The 22,671-nt window shown below is 41.8% G+C and overlaps 1 protein-coding gene and 1 long non-coding RNA gene across 9 annotated transcripts in view; one reads left to right on the top strand and one right to left on the bottom strand.

The window, feature by feature from the left end:
* SGIP1 (SH3GL interacting endocytic adaptor 1) overlaps positions 1-22,671 on the top strand; it is a 148,360-nt gene that overhangs the window by 10,479 nt on the left and 115,210 nt on the right. For 6 of the 8 annotated variants that reach the window (XM_081867166.1, XM_081867168.1, XM_081867167.1 and 3 more), the window contains one exon: positions 10,774-10,818. In XM_081867166.1, the coding sequence (XP_081723292.1) occupies positions 10,809-10,818 (10 nt within the window). In that variant the 5' untranslated portion in view covers positions 10,774-10,808. Of the gene's footprint in view, positions 1-10,773; positions 10,819-21,273; positions 21,365-22,671 lie in introns of those variants that run through there. The other 2 variants (XM_081867155.1, XM_081867158.1) reach the window with 1 other exon arrangement.
* Positions 16,948-18,311, bottom strand: LOC309344682. Its single transcript, XR_014157847.1, has 2 exons — positions 17,656-18,311; positions 16,948-17,286 (listed from the first exon to the last, which is right to left on the bottom strand). It is a non-coding gene; the product is annotated as an uncharacterized lncRNA (long non-coding RNA).

The following is a 22,671-nucleotide window of genomic DNA, read 5'->3' on the forward strand; positions in this document are numbered from 1 at the left end:
CCAAACTACTTTGCAAACAAGGATGCAGCCTCAAAGTCAACCAAGACAAGTTATTCAGCTCTCCCTATTTATTTTTAAAAAGCAAAATACAGTCATGGGGGAGTAGTAGATTTGGTTGGAGCAGCTGTGTGTAAGAGGGCCTAATCCTTTCCTCCAGGACCATTTTTCTGATCACACTCCCCAGCCACTTTCCTGTCCATGGTGTGGGAGTTATGGGGAAGCAAGGGCTAAGGCTGAGGAAGTGATTTGCCCAAGGCTAGCCAATGAAATCCGCACTGTGCTCGCCGGAGTTCTCAGTGGCGCTCTGCATGTACTAATACAGCTTTCTATTATTTGCTCTTTTGAGATGGCAGGAGACAGTTGTTTACAGTGGAAGAAAGGTTGACATTTGCTATGGATCAGTTAAGTGGCCATAAAGCCATGCAGGCCAATATGTGAAACAAAAATGTGTGGCTACCGTGTATTATTTTGATTTATGCTTTGTTATTTACTGTCACGGTATTCCATCTAGGGATGAAGCTGGCGGATTTAAGCTTTATTTAGCAAATCCCTTGCCATCAGAACCTAAAGCTCCTTGCGCTCGGCAAGCACTGTCCAGAAGGCACCTTGTCTAGCAAGGCATATGGAGCATGCTACTTGGAGCTAATAGCTAGGAACCAAGGAATACAGCTGCTCCAGCAGGACCTTGTCTTGTGTAATAAAGCATGACTTCACTTTTGGCTATGACTAAGTCATCTTATTTTTAATGTTTCTGCATGGAAACTGAGGCTGTTCTTAATTTCTGAATGTAGGTTGCAAAAACAAAAACCTTCCTTAAAGGTTCAGATTAAAATCCAAGGGATTTCACTAAGCTGCCTCTTCACATGTCAGGACTGTTTAAATTGCTGTGAAAATCCTGATTTGTTCATGACAGCTGATAGCCGTAAGAATTGCCATTGCTCAGTGGTTGAGCACATCCAAGATTTTTGTCCTGCTTTTCTCTAGATAGAGTAGTAATCAGTGTGTTTCACCAAAGTCCAAAAAGGGAACAACAGATAAAAATGGGAGTTGAAATATTCTAAAGTAAATGAAGCAGTATGTAAAAGCAGCAGTTCTCAGTAAAAGCCATTTATGGAGCACAATACCGTGGAAATCCATGCAAGAATAGATTTCACTGCCCGTTTGAAAGTGAGCAGTGTTAGTGGGGTCACCAGTTACGTACATATTGCCAAAAAAAAAAAAAAAAAAGAGGAGATGCATTACTGAAAGGTAACACAGATCTGCATAAAAATTCCATGTGCTAATATATATTTATGTATAATATGCTATAGATACACATTTAGAAATGATTACTATACTTTAAATAGAAGTACAATAAACAGAAATACAATTCCTTTTTTGTTTATTTATGTTGTGAGTAGATTCATAACATGCCCATCATTGCAGTGTATCTCAACATGGGGTACAACACATGACTGTGACCAGGTGAACTGTTTGCCTGCTATCTATGTGCTGTTTCAACTCACATAATAAGTGCCAAATACTTTTCAGCCATCCCACCATGGCACCAAAAATGCACACACACTTACTAATTTTTATGAAACAGTTTAATCAATGTAACAGTGCCCATATGTTTTTCAGACATTATTGGAAGATAAAGAGAGCATGCTATGGGGCGGGGAAACCTTTCTTTAAAAGTCGCTGTCTGAAGACAGTAATGGTGCAAAACTGAAATGGGCTACTATGAGACCTTGGATCTTCTCTGACTAATGGTCAAACTAGACAAGACACTATTCACACAGGAAACAATTGTGTGAATGGTGTCTAGAGATAGTTATGAGGTAGAATGCAGATAAGGATTTTGGAACGAGATGGGTCTAAGGGTGTGGTCAGCTTTGCTCCTGGTCTATTCCTCATCCAGATCTACACCTCCCACACCAACTCTTTACCTTTTAAGAGCTATTCATGCAATGTCTGAGCAATGTCTTGCCACATTTGTCCTTAGAGAATCTTGGAGAAACTCTCTGGCTACCTGGAGCTTCTATTAGGCATTTAAAAAAAATGTTTCTGATTTATTTCTATGACATGTTACCAGCAAGTCATTGAATGGCCTTAAGCAAGTCCCAGTCAATTCCAAGTCTTTATGTCCAGTCCAGTAGTAACAATATTGTATGTGTAGGACTGTCTGTCTTCCTGTGTGTCTCCAAAACAAGAATAAATTAGCTGGTACCAAGACCCTAGCCTACTGTGAGTTTAGGCAAGGGTGTTCTTTTGGCTTTAAATCTCTGGGAAGTGTAATCTAACTCTGGTCTCCAATTTTCAAAATTAAAGCATAAGAGAGTTTCTAGCCCACCCTTTATAATATGATTCCAGGGTGGGTTCAAGTAGAATAAAGCAATGCAGCCCAATGTTATAGAAGCAGGCACAAATACAGAATCTTTTTGAGAAACGGTCAGGGAGTCATGATCTTAGCTCCTCATTTGCAGTGGGAATGACCGCTCCCCGCTTAAAACGGGGGGCGCCCTTTGTGTGGACGCGTGCAGCTCCTAGATCTGGAGCGGCTTCAACAGCATAGGCTTGGCTTTGCCTTCCCTCAGGTGGGATACCTGAAGGTCTCCGCCTACCTCAGTCAGTTGTCCAATCCCACCTGGGGGAAGCGTTGCCAAGGAGACCAGGCCAGCTAGGGGAGGGATTACCTGCCCACACAATAGAGGGAGGATCTTACCTGGGAATCCTCACTTGGCTCCAGAGCTTCTCCCACCCTACCCACCCTCAGTTAATGTCTTATTTTGCAGGTTAACTTTTCTCTTGGGCGGAATCCTTTAGTCCATCTTCCTCTTTGCGGCGGCGATACCAGGGTTCCCCGTTAAAGGGGTTTTCTGAAGGGAGGCTTTGACTGTACGCCGAAAGGTCGTCATTGCTCTCTCCTGCGGCGGCGGCTATCTCTGCTTGAACATATGTTCTCCAGAGCAGGCCCATCCCCCCCCCACACACTGGATAACCCTGATGCTCCCTAGGTCCCCGGCTGGGGACTGGGGAGGGAGAACGCCCAATGCCTGAGCCAAGGTCTACCCACATTTGAAATTTAATAAAGTTGTGGCCAATTTAATCCCATAGCACGTTGTCTTGAGTCGTTATTCCACATGACGGGGGGACCGCGTGGGATCTGGGGACTCCGCCTGTCCACGCAATGGTGGAATTTCCAACCCCCTCCGCTGAAAAACCCTGGACAAAGAGACAAATTTAACCTGGTGCCAAAAGAAGAACAGTACTGGCACTAGATGTGCCCCTAGGACAGCCTACACCAGTCTGGTACCGTACCCTCCAGAAGCTGTGGGTAACAACTACCACCAGCCCCAGCCAACTTGGTGAAGGCTCCCTTAGAGGGAGGGCATTCTGCAGGCTGTTCATTTGACAAATGAGCAAGTGATCCAGATAAAGCAGGAGCCAAAGGCTGCAAAGGTTGGCATGAGTGGCCTCCTTCATTTGTAAGAAGGGATACCCTGCAGCTCTCCTGGAGAGAGGTGGCTATCAATTCTGCTTAGAAGTCAATCCATTATGATGCTTTCTTTTCTCTTCGTTGGAGACAGGAAGCCCAAAAGTGGGATATCACTGATGAGAACTTTGTTTTAAAATTCTAATACCGTTCTGTGAGGTGGCTTATTTTGCTTAAAAAGGCAGATAATTATCTCAGGAATTGCTGAGGCTGTTAAGGTAAGCTGAGGACCCACTGAGATTCTTGACTGTTTCTTTCATTTTGAGGATCTGCTGTTGATGGCCCCTTCCAAACTCTGGGTAGTGCGTCTTAAATAAACTACTGCTCTCTCTTTTTAAAGCTAAAGTTGGTATAATAAAACACCACAGTGTTCATGGGCATTGCTATAACTTTCAGAAATGATAGCTTCTAACTAATGTTCTTTGTTCTTGCTATGCTAAAGAGAATTTATTGCACCATTACCCAGCAAGGGAGACAAGTTGGTGGGTTTTATATATTGCAAGGAATATAATTTTTTCTAGATGACACAGTGGAATTTTATTTATTTACAGATTATTAGGTTATACTTGATCCATTGAAAACAATATAGTAACGTAATCCTATTGATTTCAGTATGTCTACTCTGAGTATGACTTAATTGGTTTTCACCTACTGTGTGTATTTCAGAAGTGCATTATATTGTTTGAAAATATTAATGTTGATGTGTAACCTACCCACCCCAATACTTGTTGCTTTTTCCTTATCTCCCTCTGTATCTGCGTAGAATATTCTTCCATTGCTTACTAATTTTCAGGAACCTTCCAATATCTTTCCTATTATTTAATAGAAAAGGCCTCAGCCCTTCATGCAGAATTTTGTGAGACTTACCTGTAGTTGCCATTATATGACAAATTTAACGGCTTTTATAAGTGGAAATGGATTTTGGACATATATGAAAGCATCCAGGATTTTGAAGAATTCTTGTTCAGCCCATTTTTGTCTCTCAGAATATAGTTAGGTGTGTAAGGAAAGAAGAAATACAATTAATCAGCACATTGCACTAGAATTTTCTTTGTATTGTTTAATACCAACTCCCTTCTCTTGCGGGGGCCCAATTAGTGCCAGTACCTTCCCTTAAGGGTTTAGGTGTAATCCTTGATGCCTCCCTTTCCATGGAGGCGCAGGTTACAGCAACAGCCAAGGCGACATTTTCCCACCTTCGCCGCATTAAGCAGTTGGTCCCTTATCTTTCCCACCCCGATCTGGCCACAGTGATCCATGCAATGGTCACCTCCAGGCTTGACTACTGTAATTCACTCTATGCGGGGCTGCCCTTGAAGGTGTCCCAGAAACTCCAGCTGGTGCAGAATGCTGCATCGAGGCTCCTCACAGGGTCCCTGCCATGGGAGCATATTCACCCAGTGCTTTACCAGTTGCACTGGCTCCCGGTGGAGTATCGGGTCAAGGTGCTGGTTTTGACCTTTAAAGCCCTTTGTGGCTTAGGGCCCTCGTATTTACGGGACCGCCTCTCCTGGTATGCTCTGCAGAGGACCTTAAGGTCCATGAATAATCACAGTTTAGAGGTCCCGGGCCCTACGGAAGTCAGATTATCCTCCACCAGGGCCAGGGCCTCCGCAGTGATGGCTCCAACCTGGTGGAGTGCTCTGTCCCATGAGACCAGGGCCCTGCAGGATTTAACTTCCTTCCGCAGGGCCTGTAAGACAGAGCTATTCCGCCTGCCTTTCAATTTGAACTTAGCCTGATCTTTTATTCCTCTTCCTTCCCTACCCCTCCCCTTTTTATGAAGATTACCCGTCTGGGATCCCACAGCTAATTCTCCCCTGGTCTCCTCACTGGCCCAAATAGGATTAATTTAGCCAGCTAGCCCTGGTGATCACCTAATGTTTATTGGATGGATTTCCCCCTAAATTGATTTTTGAATTCTGAATTTATTGTTATTCACGTTTTATACTGTATTTTATGCTGTTTTTTTGTTGCATCAATTAACTGTTTTAAATTTGTTGTTAGCCACCCTGAGCCCGGTTTTCTGAACCGGGAAGGGCGGGGTATAAATAAAATTTTATTATTGTTATTATTATTATTATTATTATTATTGGGCAATGGAATGTAGATTGCAGGACATTATAGTGTGGTAGTATTGTGCCTGGGTTGCTCATTCCTTCATATTTAATTGTTTTATAAATATTGTTCCTCAAATATCCCTACATAATTTAGTAGATATATTATGTTCTAAGAAAGTTAGAACAAAGTTTCATTACACCTGCTGAAGAAATAATGTAAATTTGTAAAGCAACTATTACAAAGTCAACTTAAATTAAAACATAAGGAGACAAATGGTTGTGACTCCTCTAAAATTTTCTCCATCCACCTACAACTGCTATTACTTTAAAAAAAAAATTAAAAATCTCCTGACATTGGGCTGTATCCAGTTTTTTCAGAGTAGATCCATTAAATTTAGTTGTCCTGAATAACTTTGCAATCAACAAAATAGTGAGTAGCAACACATTCATGGTAACATCTAGCTTGACCATAAATTACAATTACTCAATTTACCCATTGCTGTCTTTTTTTATTTGTATATTTTATTTGCTTTTTATGTTTTATGTTGCTATGGCCATTGGCTAATGCGAATAAAGTTTATCTTATCTTACAATTACTCAAGTGTGCCCCCCATAGGGTGCAGTATAAGCAAAGCACATTGTTCACATGGAAAATTTCCAGTGTTTTCCTTTTATAAGTCAAGGAGCAGCAGTGAAGTTTGGCAGTGTATAGGACAGTACCATTCACAGTTTCTCAGAGCTACTTTGCTTTTGCTGTCTGTCTAGACTTTATCATGTGTGTCTCTTACCCCACACTAAAGTGCTTTCTTGTTCAATAATTCATTTGAATGAAGAGCCTTAAGTTAACCTCCCCACCCCCCACCCGATTTCTATAACAGGCTATCTTGGGAGCCTTTAGTAAATCAAAGGTCTGAAGTAAAATGGGTGTGTAATTACAGTGGTACCTCAAGTTACACACTCCTCAGGTTACAAACGCTTCAGGTTACAAACTCCGCTAACCTGGAAGAGTTACCTCGAGTTGAGAACTTTGCCCCAGGATGAGAATGGAAATTGTTCCAGTAGCGCAGTGGCAGCAAGAGGCCCCATTAGCGAAAGCACGCCTCTAGTTAAGAACAGTTTCAGGTTAGGAACGGACCTCCGGAACAAATTAAGTTCGTAACTAGAGGTACCACTGTATAATTATGCACTAAAAATGTTAACACATATGATGCCATGCTACAGCTGGTACACATGTGGTCTTTATTCTGTGACCAATTCTGAAACAGTGTCCGTCAAGATGACCGGTTGTGTGTGTATGCAATAGTTCTCTGCACTTGTATGCACACCTTGCATAGGAGCCAACTCCTAGGGGCTGTGGGGGCTTCAGCCCCCACAATAAAATATTTGAGGTGGTCAGGCCCCCACAAAGTTCATGGACATTCCCATTCAAATGGTGTGTGCACTGTGTCATGTGACTGATGATGTGGGATGGGGCTTACCTAGGCCCCCCACAATATTTTATTCAGATTGGCACCACTGACATCTTGTATTCCTTCCAGGCCTGTACAGAGGAGGATGGGAACTGGGTACACTTGCTCCGAATTTGGAGAGCTAAGGTGGTCAGGGCCCCCGCCAGGGATCGGCTGCTTTTTTGTTGGAGTTTATTTCTTTATTCTAACAAGACTCCTGCCCTGGGCTTCAGACAAGCTCTGCACCAGCATGATTCCTTCTTAACTCAACTGAGAAGCATTGAAGAGATGGCCATATGTAGTTATTGAGGCCCAGTACTGCCCAGTGTAAACAGTTTGCATTGGAATGGCCCAGTCTTCCAGCTGTTTTGTGGGGTATGAGAAACTGGCTGTGCAGGGGTGGGCTGTCACCAGAACATTATCTGCTTTTTAGTCCCGGTCACGTCTCAACTTGGAAAGAAATAGTATCTCTTTATGCACTTTGAAGTTAGAGTTTTTGTCTTGTTTTCAAGAGAAAGCCGTTATGTCTTTTTAAAGTGTCTTTGATATTCTGTAACAAACCACAATATTAAGAAACATCCACATTCATGCCAATGGTTGGTTCACACAACCTCTAAAGTGGAATTTGTATATATAGGGTGATATTAAATTCTAGTTCTACTCAGAATAGACCCATTGATGATTTTCGGAGGGTGGAAACATGAGAACATGCCTCTTCTGCGGTGACTCCCTGCTCTTCCCCAGGGACACTTGCCTGGCACCTTCGTTGCATATCTTTAGGCACCAGGCAAAAGCATTTCTCTTCTCCCAGGCCTTGATTTAATTATTTAAACCCAGTCTATGGCCTTTTAAACTATTGGGAGGGGTATTGTTTTTGTTATTATGTTATTTTTCTGTTTGTATATTATAAACCACCCTGTGATCTTCGCATGATGGGCAGTATATAAATTAAATAAATCAATAAATGATAAAATTACTTAGTTTCATTAATTTCAGTGGGTCTATTCTGATTGGGTTATAGTTGAATACAACTACAGGAGGTACTCTGTACATGTACGGTGTAAAATTGGATCCATGGTGCACATGAGCATCAGACACCATCACTCTTTCCAATGGGAAAGCTCTAACTGCAGGCGAAAGCATATATGTACAATGGGCTTGTGTAGCACATTGCATTGTATGTTCATAGGCATACATTCAGGCTCATGGTGCTGTTGCACATATGAAATTTCGAAATCACAGATTATCTGAGAATTAATTTCTAGTTAGGATTAAAACAGCAACTATGAAGGAGATTGTTATCTGGGCAGCCATACACACTGCCCAGGCTTGTGTCCCGGGCAGGTCACTTCGCTGCTGCTAACGCAGTGGCTTGACTTCACCCCCAGAGGTGCACTCCATTGTCTCTTGAGACAGACGGATGCCAACAAGTCTCAAAGCAGTGGAATGTATGTACTGATTGGAAGAGAGCAAAGAAACAATAAGAGCAGTTGGCAGTCCTGCGGGCTCCATTATTATGACTCAACCTTCATACCAAGATCATGTGAATTTCCGGTTGGCCAGTCAAGACTGTGCAAACTCCTTCCTCTCTAATCCCCCAAAGCCATTATTTCACTGACCAAGACTGTGCACTAGTGCTGCTGCATCTAAGTTGTATTTCTGCAAAGAAGACAAATTTTGAGCTGAGGTGTCTAAAAGACTGGGAGTGGTGGGTCCATTGGGCAATATTCCATTATAGTCTCCATGTCATATGGCTTCAAGGGAATATTCCTATATCAAGGTTCAAACCAAGGCTAGTGTTCTAGAAAGTTTGCCAAGAACATTGAATTATTAGATTTAGAGGACTTTGTCCTTACTTGAAAATCTTAATGCAAAAATCATACTAAGAAATCAAATCATGCCCCTTGTAAGTCAGCTGTTAACCATGTGTACCTGTTTGAACTCTTATAGCTACCTCTTATGCCATAAATGAGGCGGAGGAGACCTTTGGCCCTCCAGATGTTGATGGACTGCAATTCCTATCAGCCCCAGCCAACATCACCAATTGTCAGACATGATGGGAGTTGTAGTTCAGCAGCATCTATAGAGCCAAAGGTTCCTCACAGATGGATAAATCTGTTACTTAAGAATTCTCCAGCCTGTATAGCACAGGTCACTGGAAAATCCTGCAGCAGGGATTTGAGAGAGCAGATCCTTTGAGAAAACACAGCATGTTTAAATGGAAAAAATGTTAACTTCACCAAGTTCCCTTAATCCTGGTACTATGTGAAAGAGTAAATAATTATTTTTCCAGAACTTTAAAGAATACCTTAAGACTGTTGCAGAGATAGATAACTCTTATCTAAGTCTCCTTTAGCAGTCACTGAGACAAATTTTATTTGCTTCCATTGTGAGCATTGGCTGTGGCAAAAATGCTCTCTTCCTTTACCCACTTCACATATTTACTTCAGTAGTAAATATGTTTAGCAATACAAACGGCTACAGAAGAACTACTAGGATATGATTAAATACGCCTGCTATGGAAGGAGAAGAGAGACGAATTACAGGGGGTCGTCAGCAACACTCTAGGTTTCCTTACCCCATCATTTAGCCTTGTATATACAGTTTGTTACTGCATTGCAAGGTAACAAGTGAGAGATGCCAGTGTTAACTCTGCTGGTTCGTGTCTGTTTTACCGTTGTGTTTCCTGAAAAGCTGCAGCCTGGTCCCACAGCTTTTTATTTCTTCTCTCCTGACGTTCTTGCGCATTTCCGAGCCTGCTGGTTTTGAAAGTCCCTCGTGTCTGTATCCCTTTTGTTTCCTCTGGTTTTCTAATGGCAGTTCCCTGCCCCTTGATGCGGATGCTCTCCAAGCGAAATTAATTCCAGTGCACTCTTGGAAGGTGGTCTGGGTGAAATTCCTTCTGCATCCTCCTCCTGAGGATAATTGTTTATGATGTGACGTCAGGCCAATTGATTTTTCTCTTGAATGGTTGGTGGGGGGCAGGGAAGGAGGGACTGGCAGGGAGGAGAGGGGAATTGGGGGGGGGGGAGGAATCAGCCGACACAAATGTGAAGCCAGGCTTAGTTTCTCTGTGTTATGAGATCTATAGAAGCTGACATCCTGGATACATGGGCATTATCAGAAGGCAGCTGCGCAGTTCCATTTATACAGTACCATGCCAGCAGAATTTATTTTTATTTTTTTATTTAAGAATATAATTAAAGCAATTTTGCCCCAACCCTGTTTACATGCAGATTTCACAGCAAACCTCTCTGCTAATCTGACAGTGCTTGATAATTAATCTTGTTCACCCAGATGCTGCCACAAGATTATTAGGGGGGGGGGGGAGTACATCACAAGGCACAGAAGCTGAGGGCGTGTGTGTGTGTGTGTGTGTGTGTGTTGTGAAACCGAGGGGGAGAAAGGGGGGAAAATAGGTTCCTGTGTTCTCCAGGGGTATTGTGTCAGGAGATGCAAGCAAGCTACCATGTGACGAGATAGAAAGCTAGAGGGATTGGCTGAGATACTAGCAGGCGTGTGAGCTAAGCCAGCTCCCTCCACCCCTCCCTTTCTCTCTCTCTCTCTCTCTCTCTCTCTCTCTCTCAGCATCCTTCTGTGAGCCTGTAGGTGATACAGCTACAGCAGCATCCATGGCCTATCTTTTGCCTTAGCACACTCTCATTCTGTTTTTTCCTCCGCATTTTATTTTCTTCTGGCTGCTGCACCAATCATGTATCTAAGACACTGGTTTTAAGGACTTACATTAAGCATCTGATAACTGGAATCGTAATTTCCTGTATTTTTTCAGGCTCTGTGGAAACTGAGGAATGCAATTCTGCCACCATGATGGAAGGTAGGTTCTCCTCTGATTATGCCTTAACATTTTTAGCGCTGTGTGTCACAGCAGGGCTTGGAGGGCAAAACTGTTGATGCCTTAGATGGCTATCATCTATAGAACATTCTGGGTGCAGGATTTAAAATATTAAAAGCCGAACTTCCATGGTAGAAATAACTGACTTGCCAGATACCATCTCTAGTGATCAAATTCTCGGTTCTGTTGATGCAGTTGTGGACATTTTTTTATTCATGCAGATCTTCTCAGGGTGGAAGAAAATCCAGCAGTTAGTGACACATTGAAATATTCTGTGCAAATAAAGAGAAGGGGAGAAACATTTGCATAGCAAATATGGAAGATGGGAGTATTTTATTTTATTGCATTAAGAATGGTGCGTTGAATACTCTGTAGAAAAATCACTGACACTTTTTTGTGCATGTTTGGGGGGGAGGGAGAAAAGGGTTGCATAAAACATTTTCAGGTTAGATTCACTTAATCTTTTATTGGAGAAGGAATCTATTTTGTTCTGTAGTTATTACTTCTTTAGACATACACCTGAAATAATTAGAAGGATGTAGATATATTCAAACATAAGAAAAGAAGGATACTTTTGGGTTTTCCAATCAGTGTAGTATTTGTGTTTGGAGGCCATAATATAGCAATCCTCCAGCCCTTTAATTTGCAGCAGTTGTGGCCATAGAATGTTAGCCTCTTTTAGCTTAGAGCTTTGCTATAGGGAAATGTATGTGACTTTATGTAAAACAACATGGCCCACTAAGTACCATAGGGCTCTTGCTGGTATAGTGAAACATGTACATATAAGCATGTATGGTTGAAATATGGATCATAATTCAGTTTGACAGGTCTCTTGCAAGAGGGCTTTATCTTTCTGAGGTGGAAATATTGCAAACCTCTAGAATACTATTTTTTGCTTCACCAATTCTGAGCTCTTGAGGGAAAGGAATCCACCCTGGGATGTTGAACTAAGATAAAATTCTTAATTGTTCTACGGTTTCTGAGATGATGACAAAATTAGTAATGAGGTTAAAGGCATTCATAGCTGGTATACTGAGACTGCATTTTTTGTGGCTTTCATACCACAACATGCTGCAGAGATACTAGCTTTTGTAAAAATGATCCATACAGTTTTGCGTCCAATACAAATATAATAGTCCGAAGAAGTAGGCAGCTCAAAGGGGAAAACTGCATTTATCCTACATATTCAGTAAAGATTGATGATTTCACAGCTAAACGTTTATTTGCCTGCCATTTCCCCTACCATCACTGTAAGGTGTCTAACTATGGATGTCATCCCATATCACAGCCTTTTCTTGACTATGACAAATTTCATAAAGCCTTTTCTGTAGCAAGAAATGCAGTCTATATAGCTGAAGAACCAGTATAAATTTAAATTGCAGTTTGTGGCCTATGTGTTTCTTTAAAAATAATAATTACTGTACCTAAATTGCAATATGAATGAATACAGTCAAATAGAAACCAAACTCAGTTTTTAGTCTGTTGAGATTTTTAACAATTTAAGCATGCTGTTTGAAGATCATATCATAGTAAGACACAGCTTTGATTCCCTGCCTCCCTCTTTCCTGCTATATATTGCACTGTCACGTGTTGAGTTCAGTGCATATTATTAAGCTTTATGAAAGTTCTGCTTAATTTAAATATGAATTAAACAAACACACGTACAGTGAGTTTATTGCCTATAATATCATAAATTTGTAGGTACCCATGAGACACATTGCAGGCATTTCTTGGAGATGACAAAATTTTAGGTTTTTTGCAATGAGAGGAAGCTACACATCGAGAGAGATAGCATACTTGTTGGAGTGGCCTAAGTCAACTAGTTACTAGCCTTTTTAATTAGCATAATGCTTTCAGGAGCCATAAACAACTGAGAACTGAAAGGTAAAATCATTCTTATTAGCATAATTATGAAATTCCTGAATTTTCAAATGCTGTTAAGCTGGTATTTGGACTGGAGAATAGTGAACTCCAGTCGAAGCAAATCAAAACAATTTAAATCTTTCCCAAAGTTTCTTTTTCAGAAAAGCATCCAAATTGTGTGAACAGACATGAGGGTCTCTTTTTAATGTTTGTTATATTTGAAAGAATGAATATATATATATATATATATATATATATATAAACATACACGTGGAACCAATGGTATTGAGACCAAGAAATTAACCTGCTCATTCTTTAACCTCTTTCACAGAGGAATGTATTGAATCATAACGGGGGGCCGGGGTCAAATAAGAGAAAGATGCTGATGGAACCAACTTAATTATGACTTACAGCACAATCCTGTGCATATTGACTTAAAAAGTTGGGTCCCTTTAGGTCAATATGCATAGGATTGCTGTGGAACTCCCTTCCCTGGGAGTGTATATACATCAGTGTTTGGTCTCCAGCCTCCTAGAAAGCTTCAGGCCTTCTCTACTCCCATACTTCTCTCTTCTGCTTAGGTATATTTCCCTGAAGGCCTGTTTACCATAGGATTTTGATGATTTTTTAAAAAATCTAATGTTTTGTGGTGGTTATGTTCTGGGGCTTGTATCCTAACTAGGTTTCTCTGAATGGAAGGGCTCCTTCCATGTTGGATTAGGATCTGGGAGACCAGGTAAAATTGGAAGGAAGAAAGGTAAAATGAAAGGGAAGGCCGGGTCTGTGGAGCATGGCCAACAGTTGTTGAGCTGAGATGTAATATATTGGTTGAAATAAATAACTAATTGAAATAAATAACTAATTGGCTGCAAGGCATGAGGCCTCCTCTTTCCACCCATGTGCCAAAATTTAAAGACAAAATAATTGTCTTACTGTGTTTTATATGCATATTGTATTTCAAACAACTTTGACCAGATCTGAAAATTATCACATTAAAAACAGATTGTTGATCCATCTTGTGCCCAAACATGAGCTGGATTTCTATTCTGCTGTTCTAACGTCAGCAGATCTGTTTTATAATCACACCAGCAAACAGTAATTCTTATTCCCAAGAGCAGTAGTATATGGTACCTCTTTTGAGCTGGCTTGGGTAAACCTGTACTGCTGGAAAATCATTTGGGCTAATGCACATTCCCAATACTGGATTTGTTTGGACTTTGGGGAATATGCAGCATGAATGAAGAAAGAGGAAATGTATGACTATGCTAAAGGCCTAAGAAAGCTCAGCAAAAGTTGGAAATTCCATTATCATAAAAACTGATATTTGCAGACATTTTAAAACAAAACTGATTCAAGCTGAAGCTGCATGCAGATACCATATAGACAGATGCTGTTTGCTTTATTGTGTATAGATTGTGCAGTCTGGGCCTACATGCATTGATCACTAAGCAGATGCATTCCCATGTAAACAGTGTCCATCCAGTGTGTGGACTGCAGGTGCATGTGTGGGGTGTTGGAATAGCCAGCCCAATCCTAAATGTCTGCCGTGTATTTAATATTCTTTATTTAAATATTTCCACTGCCCTTCAGCAGAACTTATAGGGCAAACTGATACAATTCAAATAAAGCATAAACAACAAACTTTTTTTAAAAAACCCATTAATATTGTTAAAAGACTGGGGAAATGAAAACATTGTTGCCTGGCACCTGGTGATAAGAGAGGCATAGTCTAAAGCATTTGTGAATGAACAGCTTCCGTGGTCAAATAACTAGAAACTTTAATTTTATGGAAGCTGAATATAAATGGACACCCACACTCATTACGTATCCTCTCTCAAATAATTAGAGGTTCAAACAGAATTTTTGTCTCAGTCTGTACTTGTTTTGTAGAATAAATCTACTTTCGAGTTAACTCCTTTTTACTTATTTTGACAATTAAAATTTTTCAAGATGGCAAAAATCTTATGTTTCCGTCAAGCCTAAAATGACTACTGTATCTTAAGGTAAAGGTAAAGGTACCCCTGCCTGTACGGGCCAGTCTTGACAGACTCTAGGGTTGTGCGCTCATCTCACTCTAGAGGCCGGGAGCCAGCGCTGTCCGCAGACACTTCCGGGTCACGTGGCCAGCGTGACGAAGCTGCTCCAGCGACCGGCACCAGAGCAGCACACGGAAACGCCGTTTACCTTCCCGCTATAAAGCGGTACCTATTTATCTACTTGCACTTAAAGGTGCTTTCAAACTGCTAGGTGGGCAGGAGCTGGGACCGAACGACGGGAGCTCACCCCGCCGCGGGGATTTGAACCGCTGACCATGCGATTGGCAAGTCCTAGGCGCTGAGGTTTTACCCACAGCGCCACCCGCGTCTACTGTATCTTAGGCAACTGTAATGCATCAGTAACAATTGCTTGTCCTTCAGGCAAGATAGCATTGTGCAAATGTAAAGCTTGGAGCACTGCAGCTTGACAGCATACATTCCAAATAGGAAGCATACTTTCTTGTGCTATATTCTGTGCTACATACAAATGGCAGAACTATTGTACCACCTTTTCTAATTTCTCTGCTTTTAATTGAGTGCTAAATCTTGGTAAAAAATGAAATATTGGCAGATATCCCCCTTTTTAGTGGTTTTCTTGGATTCTTGACGATGCAAGTTGATAGATATTGTTTGCACTTAGCATTTACAGCACTTTTAAACATGTTCATTACATTACAGTCATTCTCCAATTTCTCTTCACAACAATCATGTATTCCCTGCGGCTGATCAGGAACTAAAACTGTATAACTGCAATTTGCATAAGGCCAGGCACTAAGTCCATGGCTGAGTGGGATTCAAGGTCTCCCATGGCACCCAAACATAGAACATAAGAAGAGCCCTGCTAAATGAGACCAAAGGCCCATCTAGTTCTGCCTCCTCTTCTCACTGGACAACTACATGCCTTTGGGAAGATGGCCAGGAGGGCTTGAATGCAACAACAAACTTCCCACTTGTGCTTTCCAGCTACTGGTATTCAGTAGCATACAGCCTCCAAAACATGAGATATCATACAGTCATCATGAATGATCTTCTTGCAGTCCATGGGACTCTCAAGAGTCTCCTCCAGCACCATAATTCAAAAGCATCAATTCTTTGGCGATCAGCCTTCTTTATGGTCCAGCTCTTACTTCCATACATCACTACTGGGAAAACCATAGCTTTAACTATATTAATAGCAGTAATTTTCCTATAATTTGTCTTACCAGAAAACAGGCAAAGGAGTATTCATTGCAAAGCATCTTTATACAACATATTATAGAGCCAGTCAATGCTATTTCCCCTTCCTCACCTTTCAGCGCAGGATGTTGAGATATGCAAGAACTAGAAATACTGTTCTAGGGCCACCTGCAGCATCGTTGACTCTTGTGCACTCAACAATCGGTGCCTTGCATAGTGTTCCTCTTTTGTTTTGACCTATCCAGGTGAGTCAATCTCTCATAGATGCTTCCAAAATCTACACAAGCAAACACAGCATAATGAGTGACCAATCAGCACCTAGCTGCCCTAACTTTGTGTTTTGAATATGCAGGACTTAAAAAAACAATCTCACAGGAAGTGAAAAGGTGAGGAACAACCTTCCATTTCATTTCAATAGTCAAAGACTTTTGGACTTACCGTAGTTTGAATTATATTGCTTTTCAATAGCATTTAGCAAGACTATCTACCTCTGTGATGGCTTATTCTAAGCTGTATTTATTGTTTGCTCAGAGCTAGTCTTTTAGTCTGTGGGGAAAACCTATGTGTCTTGTCCAGCTGTATATGGCACATAGCCAAACTTATGTTCAGTCATATACATGTAGAGGGGGAAATAGACTTCCAGACGTCAATCAGTTTGAGCTAATGTGCTTCTTGTATAATTTATAGAAGTGTTTTAATTTTTATGAATCCCTGTTTACTATTGTGTACTTGGAACTAAAATTTTGATATTATCACCCACCCACCCTCCAAGCATGTGTGCGCTAAATTATTTTCTATTTAATATACCTTGCCTCATAACCTCTTGTTTCTTATTTGGGTGTTCAGTACTAATACGCTGCATTCTGGTGCTCCCCTGTTTAGAACTTCCCCGCAAAGTGTGAATCCCTGGAATGGCAGGGCAATGGGAGTGGGTTTCCACTCTCCCCATACTGTGTTAGTTATGTATGAGGCTAATACCTGTATACAGCTATAGTGTTTGTTGTATTCCTTCTGGAAATAATGAGAGCAGTCCAACTAAAGTTGAGCACCTATACGTTCCATTTATTTTGGTGAGAGAATCAAGCCTATGGATAAGCATCTTCACTTAATACTAGTTTGGTTTATCTGCTCTCTTCACTTTGGCTAAGTTGGGTCAATAGTTCTAGTATTTCACTACAATTATTTTAGTACTTGAGAGTGCACATTATATAGGAGACGAATGGTTTGCTGGTGAGCAGTACACCAGAGGTGGGGAACCTGTGACCTAGGTACTGTTAGACCGCAGCTCAAATCAGCCCCAACCAGCTTGGCTGACTGTCATAGATGATGGGAACTGTAGTCCAGAAACATCTGGAAGGCCAAAGGTTCTCCACACCTGCAAAAAACCAAATATCCACAGTCAAATACAGAAGTGATGCTTCTTTAATTTACTCAGTACACACTTGTAGTGGTGCGTGAAAGAGTTGAGTGTCCCTTTACCAGCTTATCCTGTATTTATTCCAACATTCTTTACCCATGATATTATTTAGTATTATTTATTAAATTTATATACCACCCATTTCACTGGCTAACTCTTCTGTGTTATAAAACCAGGCACAGTGAATTGAACTTTTAAAATAACCTTCTGGTTATTTAACATAGTTAATAAGGGGTTTTTTTTATTTCATACTGAGTTGTACATATTAACCTGAACATCTCTAAGCAAAGCTCAAGTATTTAAGGGGGGGGGCAGGGAACAACCTACCTATGTCTTGATGTCCAGGAAGACTGGAATGCAAACCCATTGCTGTGAGAGGGAAAATGAGGTTAAATTATAGGTCATGCGTGAAGATGTTTATGCAAATCTGTTTTCTTGTATCTATATAAGGAGTCCAGATCTTATGAAATTTGCAGGAGACAGTTAAAACTGCAACTAGGCCAAAGTGTTTCTGCTACTGTGAAGGAGTGGGTGGAATTCAATCCATTGCAGCCAGCGTACTTATCTATATGTCATGACACAGCAGCATTCCAGTGGGCATTGTAGGTAACAAAAAAGATGGCTGACACCACTCACATGTTTAAATATGCTTCACAGTGTACAGAAAAAGAGCCAGATTACAAAGTGAAGTTTTAAGAACCATTATCATGCCGAGCCTCATCTGGATTGGGACCATGGTACGTGGGTAGAGGGGTGAGGGTTCTTCCTGCTGTCAGAGTCCCAACAAAAACCATACTCCTGCTTTGCAATTTGTCTTGGGAGGAAAATATTCTGTTTGCACTAAGTGTGGCAGAAATAGTTGCTTCATACTGCACAGGGATATAAGGAGCCTTTGGCCATCCATATGTTGTTGGATTTAGATTTGGTGGATAGAGTGCCTGAAGAACTATGGATGGAGACTCGTAACATATGGTTACCAGATTTTTTTTTTATGAATCTGGGAACACTTATTTATTTATTTTTTATTTTTTTGAAGCTGAGTAGCAACAGGGAGTCAGTAGTGGGGATGGTGAGGCAAAAGACCCTGGGCCCCCAAGCACACATGCATATTGTATAAAGGTGCAAAGGCCTTCTTTTGCACCCTGTGAAACATAACTGCGCAGAGGTTTTTTAAAAAACTGGGCAACAGCACGCTGCCTGCCCATGACTCCCAAGCCTTCCCCAATCTCCTTCCCCCTTCCGCCTTTGTTTTGTCAGATCAGGGGAGGCTCGGGGGTCAAAGGCGGGCGGCCGTTGCCCAGGAGGGGCCAGCCTGGTAGTGTAGTTGGCTCTGGCTAGCTTCAGGAGCTGCTTGCTGCTCACTGCTGTGGCGCAGGAAAAATGGTGGGCGCCACAGCAGAGAGCAGCTCCTGAAACCAGCCAGAGCCAACTGCTAAGACTGCCGCTGCCATGTTTCCCGGGGACAGATTTGCAAATCCGGGGACTGTCCCCGGAAACCGGGGACGTCTGGTAACCCTATTGTAACATTATACAGGAGGCAGCAATGAAAACCATCCCAATGAAAAGGAAACTCAAGAAAGCAAAGTGGCTGCCAACAAGGCCTTACAAATAGTGGGGGAGAGAAGGCAAGCAAAATGCGAGGGAGATAGAGAAAGATACAGGAAATTGAATGCAGATTTCCAAAAAATAGCAAGGAGAGACAAGGCCTTCTTAAACAAGCAATGCAAAGAAATAGAGGAAAACAACAGAATGGGAAGAACCAGAGATCTGTTCAAGAAAATTGGAGATATGAAAGGAACATTTCGTTCAAAGATTACCATAATAAAGGACAAAAGTGGTAAGGACCTAACAGAAGCAGAAGATATCAAGAAGAGGTGGCAAGAATACACAGAGGAATTATACCGGAAAGATATGGATGTCTCATACACCCCAGGTAGTGTGGTTGCTGACCTTGAGCCAGACATTCTGGAGAGTGAAGTCAAATGGGCCTTAGAAAGCACTGCTAATAACAGAGTCAGTGGAAGTGATGATATTCCAGCTGAACTATTGAAAATTTTAAAAGATGATGCTGTTAAGGTGCTACACTCAGTATGCCAGCAAGTTTGGAAAACTCAGCAGCGGCCAGGGGATTGGAGAAGGTCAGTCTACATCCCAATCCCAAAGAAGGGCAGTGCCAAAGAATGCTCCAACTACCGCACAATTGCACTCATTTCACACGCTAGCAAGGTTATGCAGGCGTCTTTTAATTTTGTTGCTCCTGCCAACCTAGCAGTTTGAAAGCACGTCAAAGTGCAAGTAGATAAATAGGTACCGCTCCGGCGGGAATGTAAATGGCCTTTCTGTGCGCTGCTCTGGTTAGCCAGAAGCGGCTTAGTCATGCTGGCCACATGACCCGGAAGCTGTACGCCGGCTCCCTCGGCCAATAAAGTGAGATGAGCGCCGCAACCCCAGAGTCGGCCATGACTCGACCTAATGGTCAGGGGTCCCTTTACCTTTACCTAATTCTCCCTCAGTTACTTTGATTCCTGGTAGCTCCCCCCAAACTAGTTTCAGAGTGCCTGCTCTCTCTCTCTCTCTCTTCCCCCACCCACTACTTCCGTCCTTTCAGATCCCTTCCCTGGAGCCTTTGGCTGAACCCCCTTAGTCCTCCAATACTGTCTCTATTTCCCCTTCTCTGTCTTCAGCTAACTCCCCATCTGGGGATACTGTAAAGCAACATGTACATTGCTAGTGCTATAGAAATTAATTAATTAAAGTGGGTCTGTAGATATTTCTGTTCTTTTACCTGACATGCTGTTGAGTAAGCTGATTTGTGGTTTCTCTCCCTGTGTTCTGGTGTTGTGCTGCATCAAGCAGGAAATATGTGCCCTCATTCGTTAATTTATTTGGGTCATTTACTGCAGATTCTTGGGGCAATTCACATTTTATCTCTTGAATGACCATTTTGTCATGTTTTATCATTAAGAAGTCTCCTTCTGCCTGTATTGGCCTCTGGGGTCATGAGGAGTGCACAAGGTAAGGTGAATGCTGGAAGTGTTTTCCAGCCACGGTTGCTTGTATTGGCAGCTAGTAAAATGGAATCTGCTCTGCTTCTCCAGTGGACCATGGTGAGACTTGATTCTGCGCATTCTATTACTAAGCAAGTATCTAGCTGGGCCTCAGAAGATAGGCAAATCTAGAGCAGAGGTCAATATTTTCCTACTTTCTAAGGCCAAACTAGAATTACTTGCTCAGAGGATGTTTGGAATCAAGCTTCTCTTTGTCTGTAATCCTTGTTGGCTCCAGGTTTAGGAGAGCCCTTGGGCAAGAACTCCCATAGTCCTTTCAACACCATGAGTCTCTTTCTCACTGCAGCAGCTCCAGGGAGCTCTTATCATCAGGTCAGCTCTTATCATCAGGTCCCTTGTCGGGGGTGACCCCCGTGACACATGCCTATGCCATACCCGCCAACATTTCTCTGATGAAAATAGGGATGTCTCATTCCATAATGATAATTTTACCATTTATACCCCACACATCTTACTGGGTTGCCCCAGCCACTCTGGGCAGCTTCCAGCATATATAAAAACATAATAAATCATTAAACATTTTTTAAAAAAACCTTATACAGGATTGTCTTCAGACGTCTCGGGGGTTTGATAACTCCATGCCCCCAACATTTCTCCAATGAAAATAGGGACATCCTAAGGAAAAGCTGGACATTCCAGGATCAAATCAGAAACTGGGGCGGATTCTCTAAATCAGGGACATCCCTGGAAATTAGGGACACTGCTGTGCTGACCCTTGATGGCTGACCCTGCCTGGTTCCCTGGAAGACCAGAGCAGGCTCTTACTGGCTTCCAAAGCAAGCCAAATGAGGAAGCTTTACTTGTGTGTTTGTTGATTGGTGTCAAACCCAACCGGTCATAATGGACTTCTCAAGCATCACTTCCTACAACATGGTTGCTATGGTGTTGCTTAGAGAGGCATTTAGTGTCATGGATCAAGAAGGGAGGACCTTCTTATCATGCTTCCAGGAAAGTGTAGTGGAAGATGGGTAAGGACTTAAAATTGTTCCCTTACTCTCTGAAACTCTAGCTTAAGTCAATGGCCCATGCTATATGTTCCCTGTATACAAAGGCTGTGGTGCAGGAATTGGATGATGATACACCACACACAGTCAAGATAGCTGCACTTCAGGGTAATGAGGAAAGGAAAGAAGATATTTGTTCACCCTCTAATAGGAATTAGCATAAGTTGTGTATTTGAGGGGGTTGATGGTCAGAGTGTTGCTGCCTAAGGCAAAGGACAAAATGGCAGTTCCCCTCCCCATTCCACTTAAGAGAAGCAATGGAACCTCAGTTCATCACTAACGACAGGATGGTATACTCCACAACAACTGAGGTAGCATGCTAGTTTAGGGGGTGCAAGGACATGCTGTACAGCATATACAGCTCTGTCCTCCAACAGAAGAGAATGGCCGGGGGGCTCAGAAGGAACAGCCAAGGGGCTGCTTTCACCACCACTTGAGGTAGTCACCTCACTTTGCCTAATGGTAGGGCCAGCCCTGGTTGTGATTGATATTTTATTTATTTTTCTGCTCTGTGAACTTGGTGTCCATATCCCAAAGATTAACCTAGTGTCCGTGGCTATGGAAACACTCTGATATTCCTGTAGCAGAAGCAGGAAAAACCCATCTTACTGACAGCAGTGTGGAGAAAGATAAAATAAGCAACAAATGAACTGTTGTCAATGGTTTTCAGACTCACCCGACTGTCCCCTTTATGGTTTACATGTGGCACAAGTAGCCTGAGAACTCAGCTGGGCTTACTCCCAGGCAAGAATTTATAGGACTGAAGTTTTAGAGATACTTCTGGCTTTTCTGTTGGTCTTTTAAAACTACAAACTGAGCATTATAGATGAAGCTCTCATCTAACTTCTGTCCAAGATTTCTCAGTCCTTTTTCTTTTACAGTTCACACTGCTACAAGCTATGGTCAGTAACTGCCAGTTCCTATTATCTTCAGGGAGATGGCTCCTTACACTTGAGATAAAGCCTTTAGTCTGTGGTGATTTATCTGGAAAAGACTACGTAAGAATAATAAAAAAGAGCAACAATAATTATGATTAGGCCCATAGTGACTGAAAAAAATCATTATTTGTAAACTAACACTACTTAATGACAGATAATATTATTTTTAGAAACAAAGAAAATATCCATTTAGAAATAACAAGAAGCATAAAAGCTACTTCAGATTACTTTTTCTGCTACTCATTATCAGTTGCTGGTGTTTTCCATATTCTTTTTTTAAAAACCCTATAAAGGCAAAATATAAAGATTCAGGTTCACAATATTATGTGAATG

This window comes from Podarcis erhardii, assembly GCF_964252035.2.
Source record: "Podarcis erhardii genome assembly, chromosome: 6".
Taxonomy (NCBI): domain Eukaryota; kingdom Metazoa; phylum Chordata; class Lepidosauria; order Squamata; family Lacertidae; genus Podarcis; species Podarcis erhardii.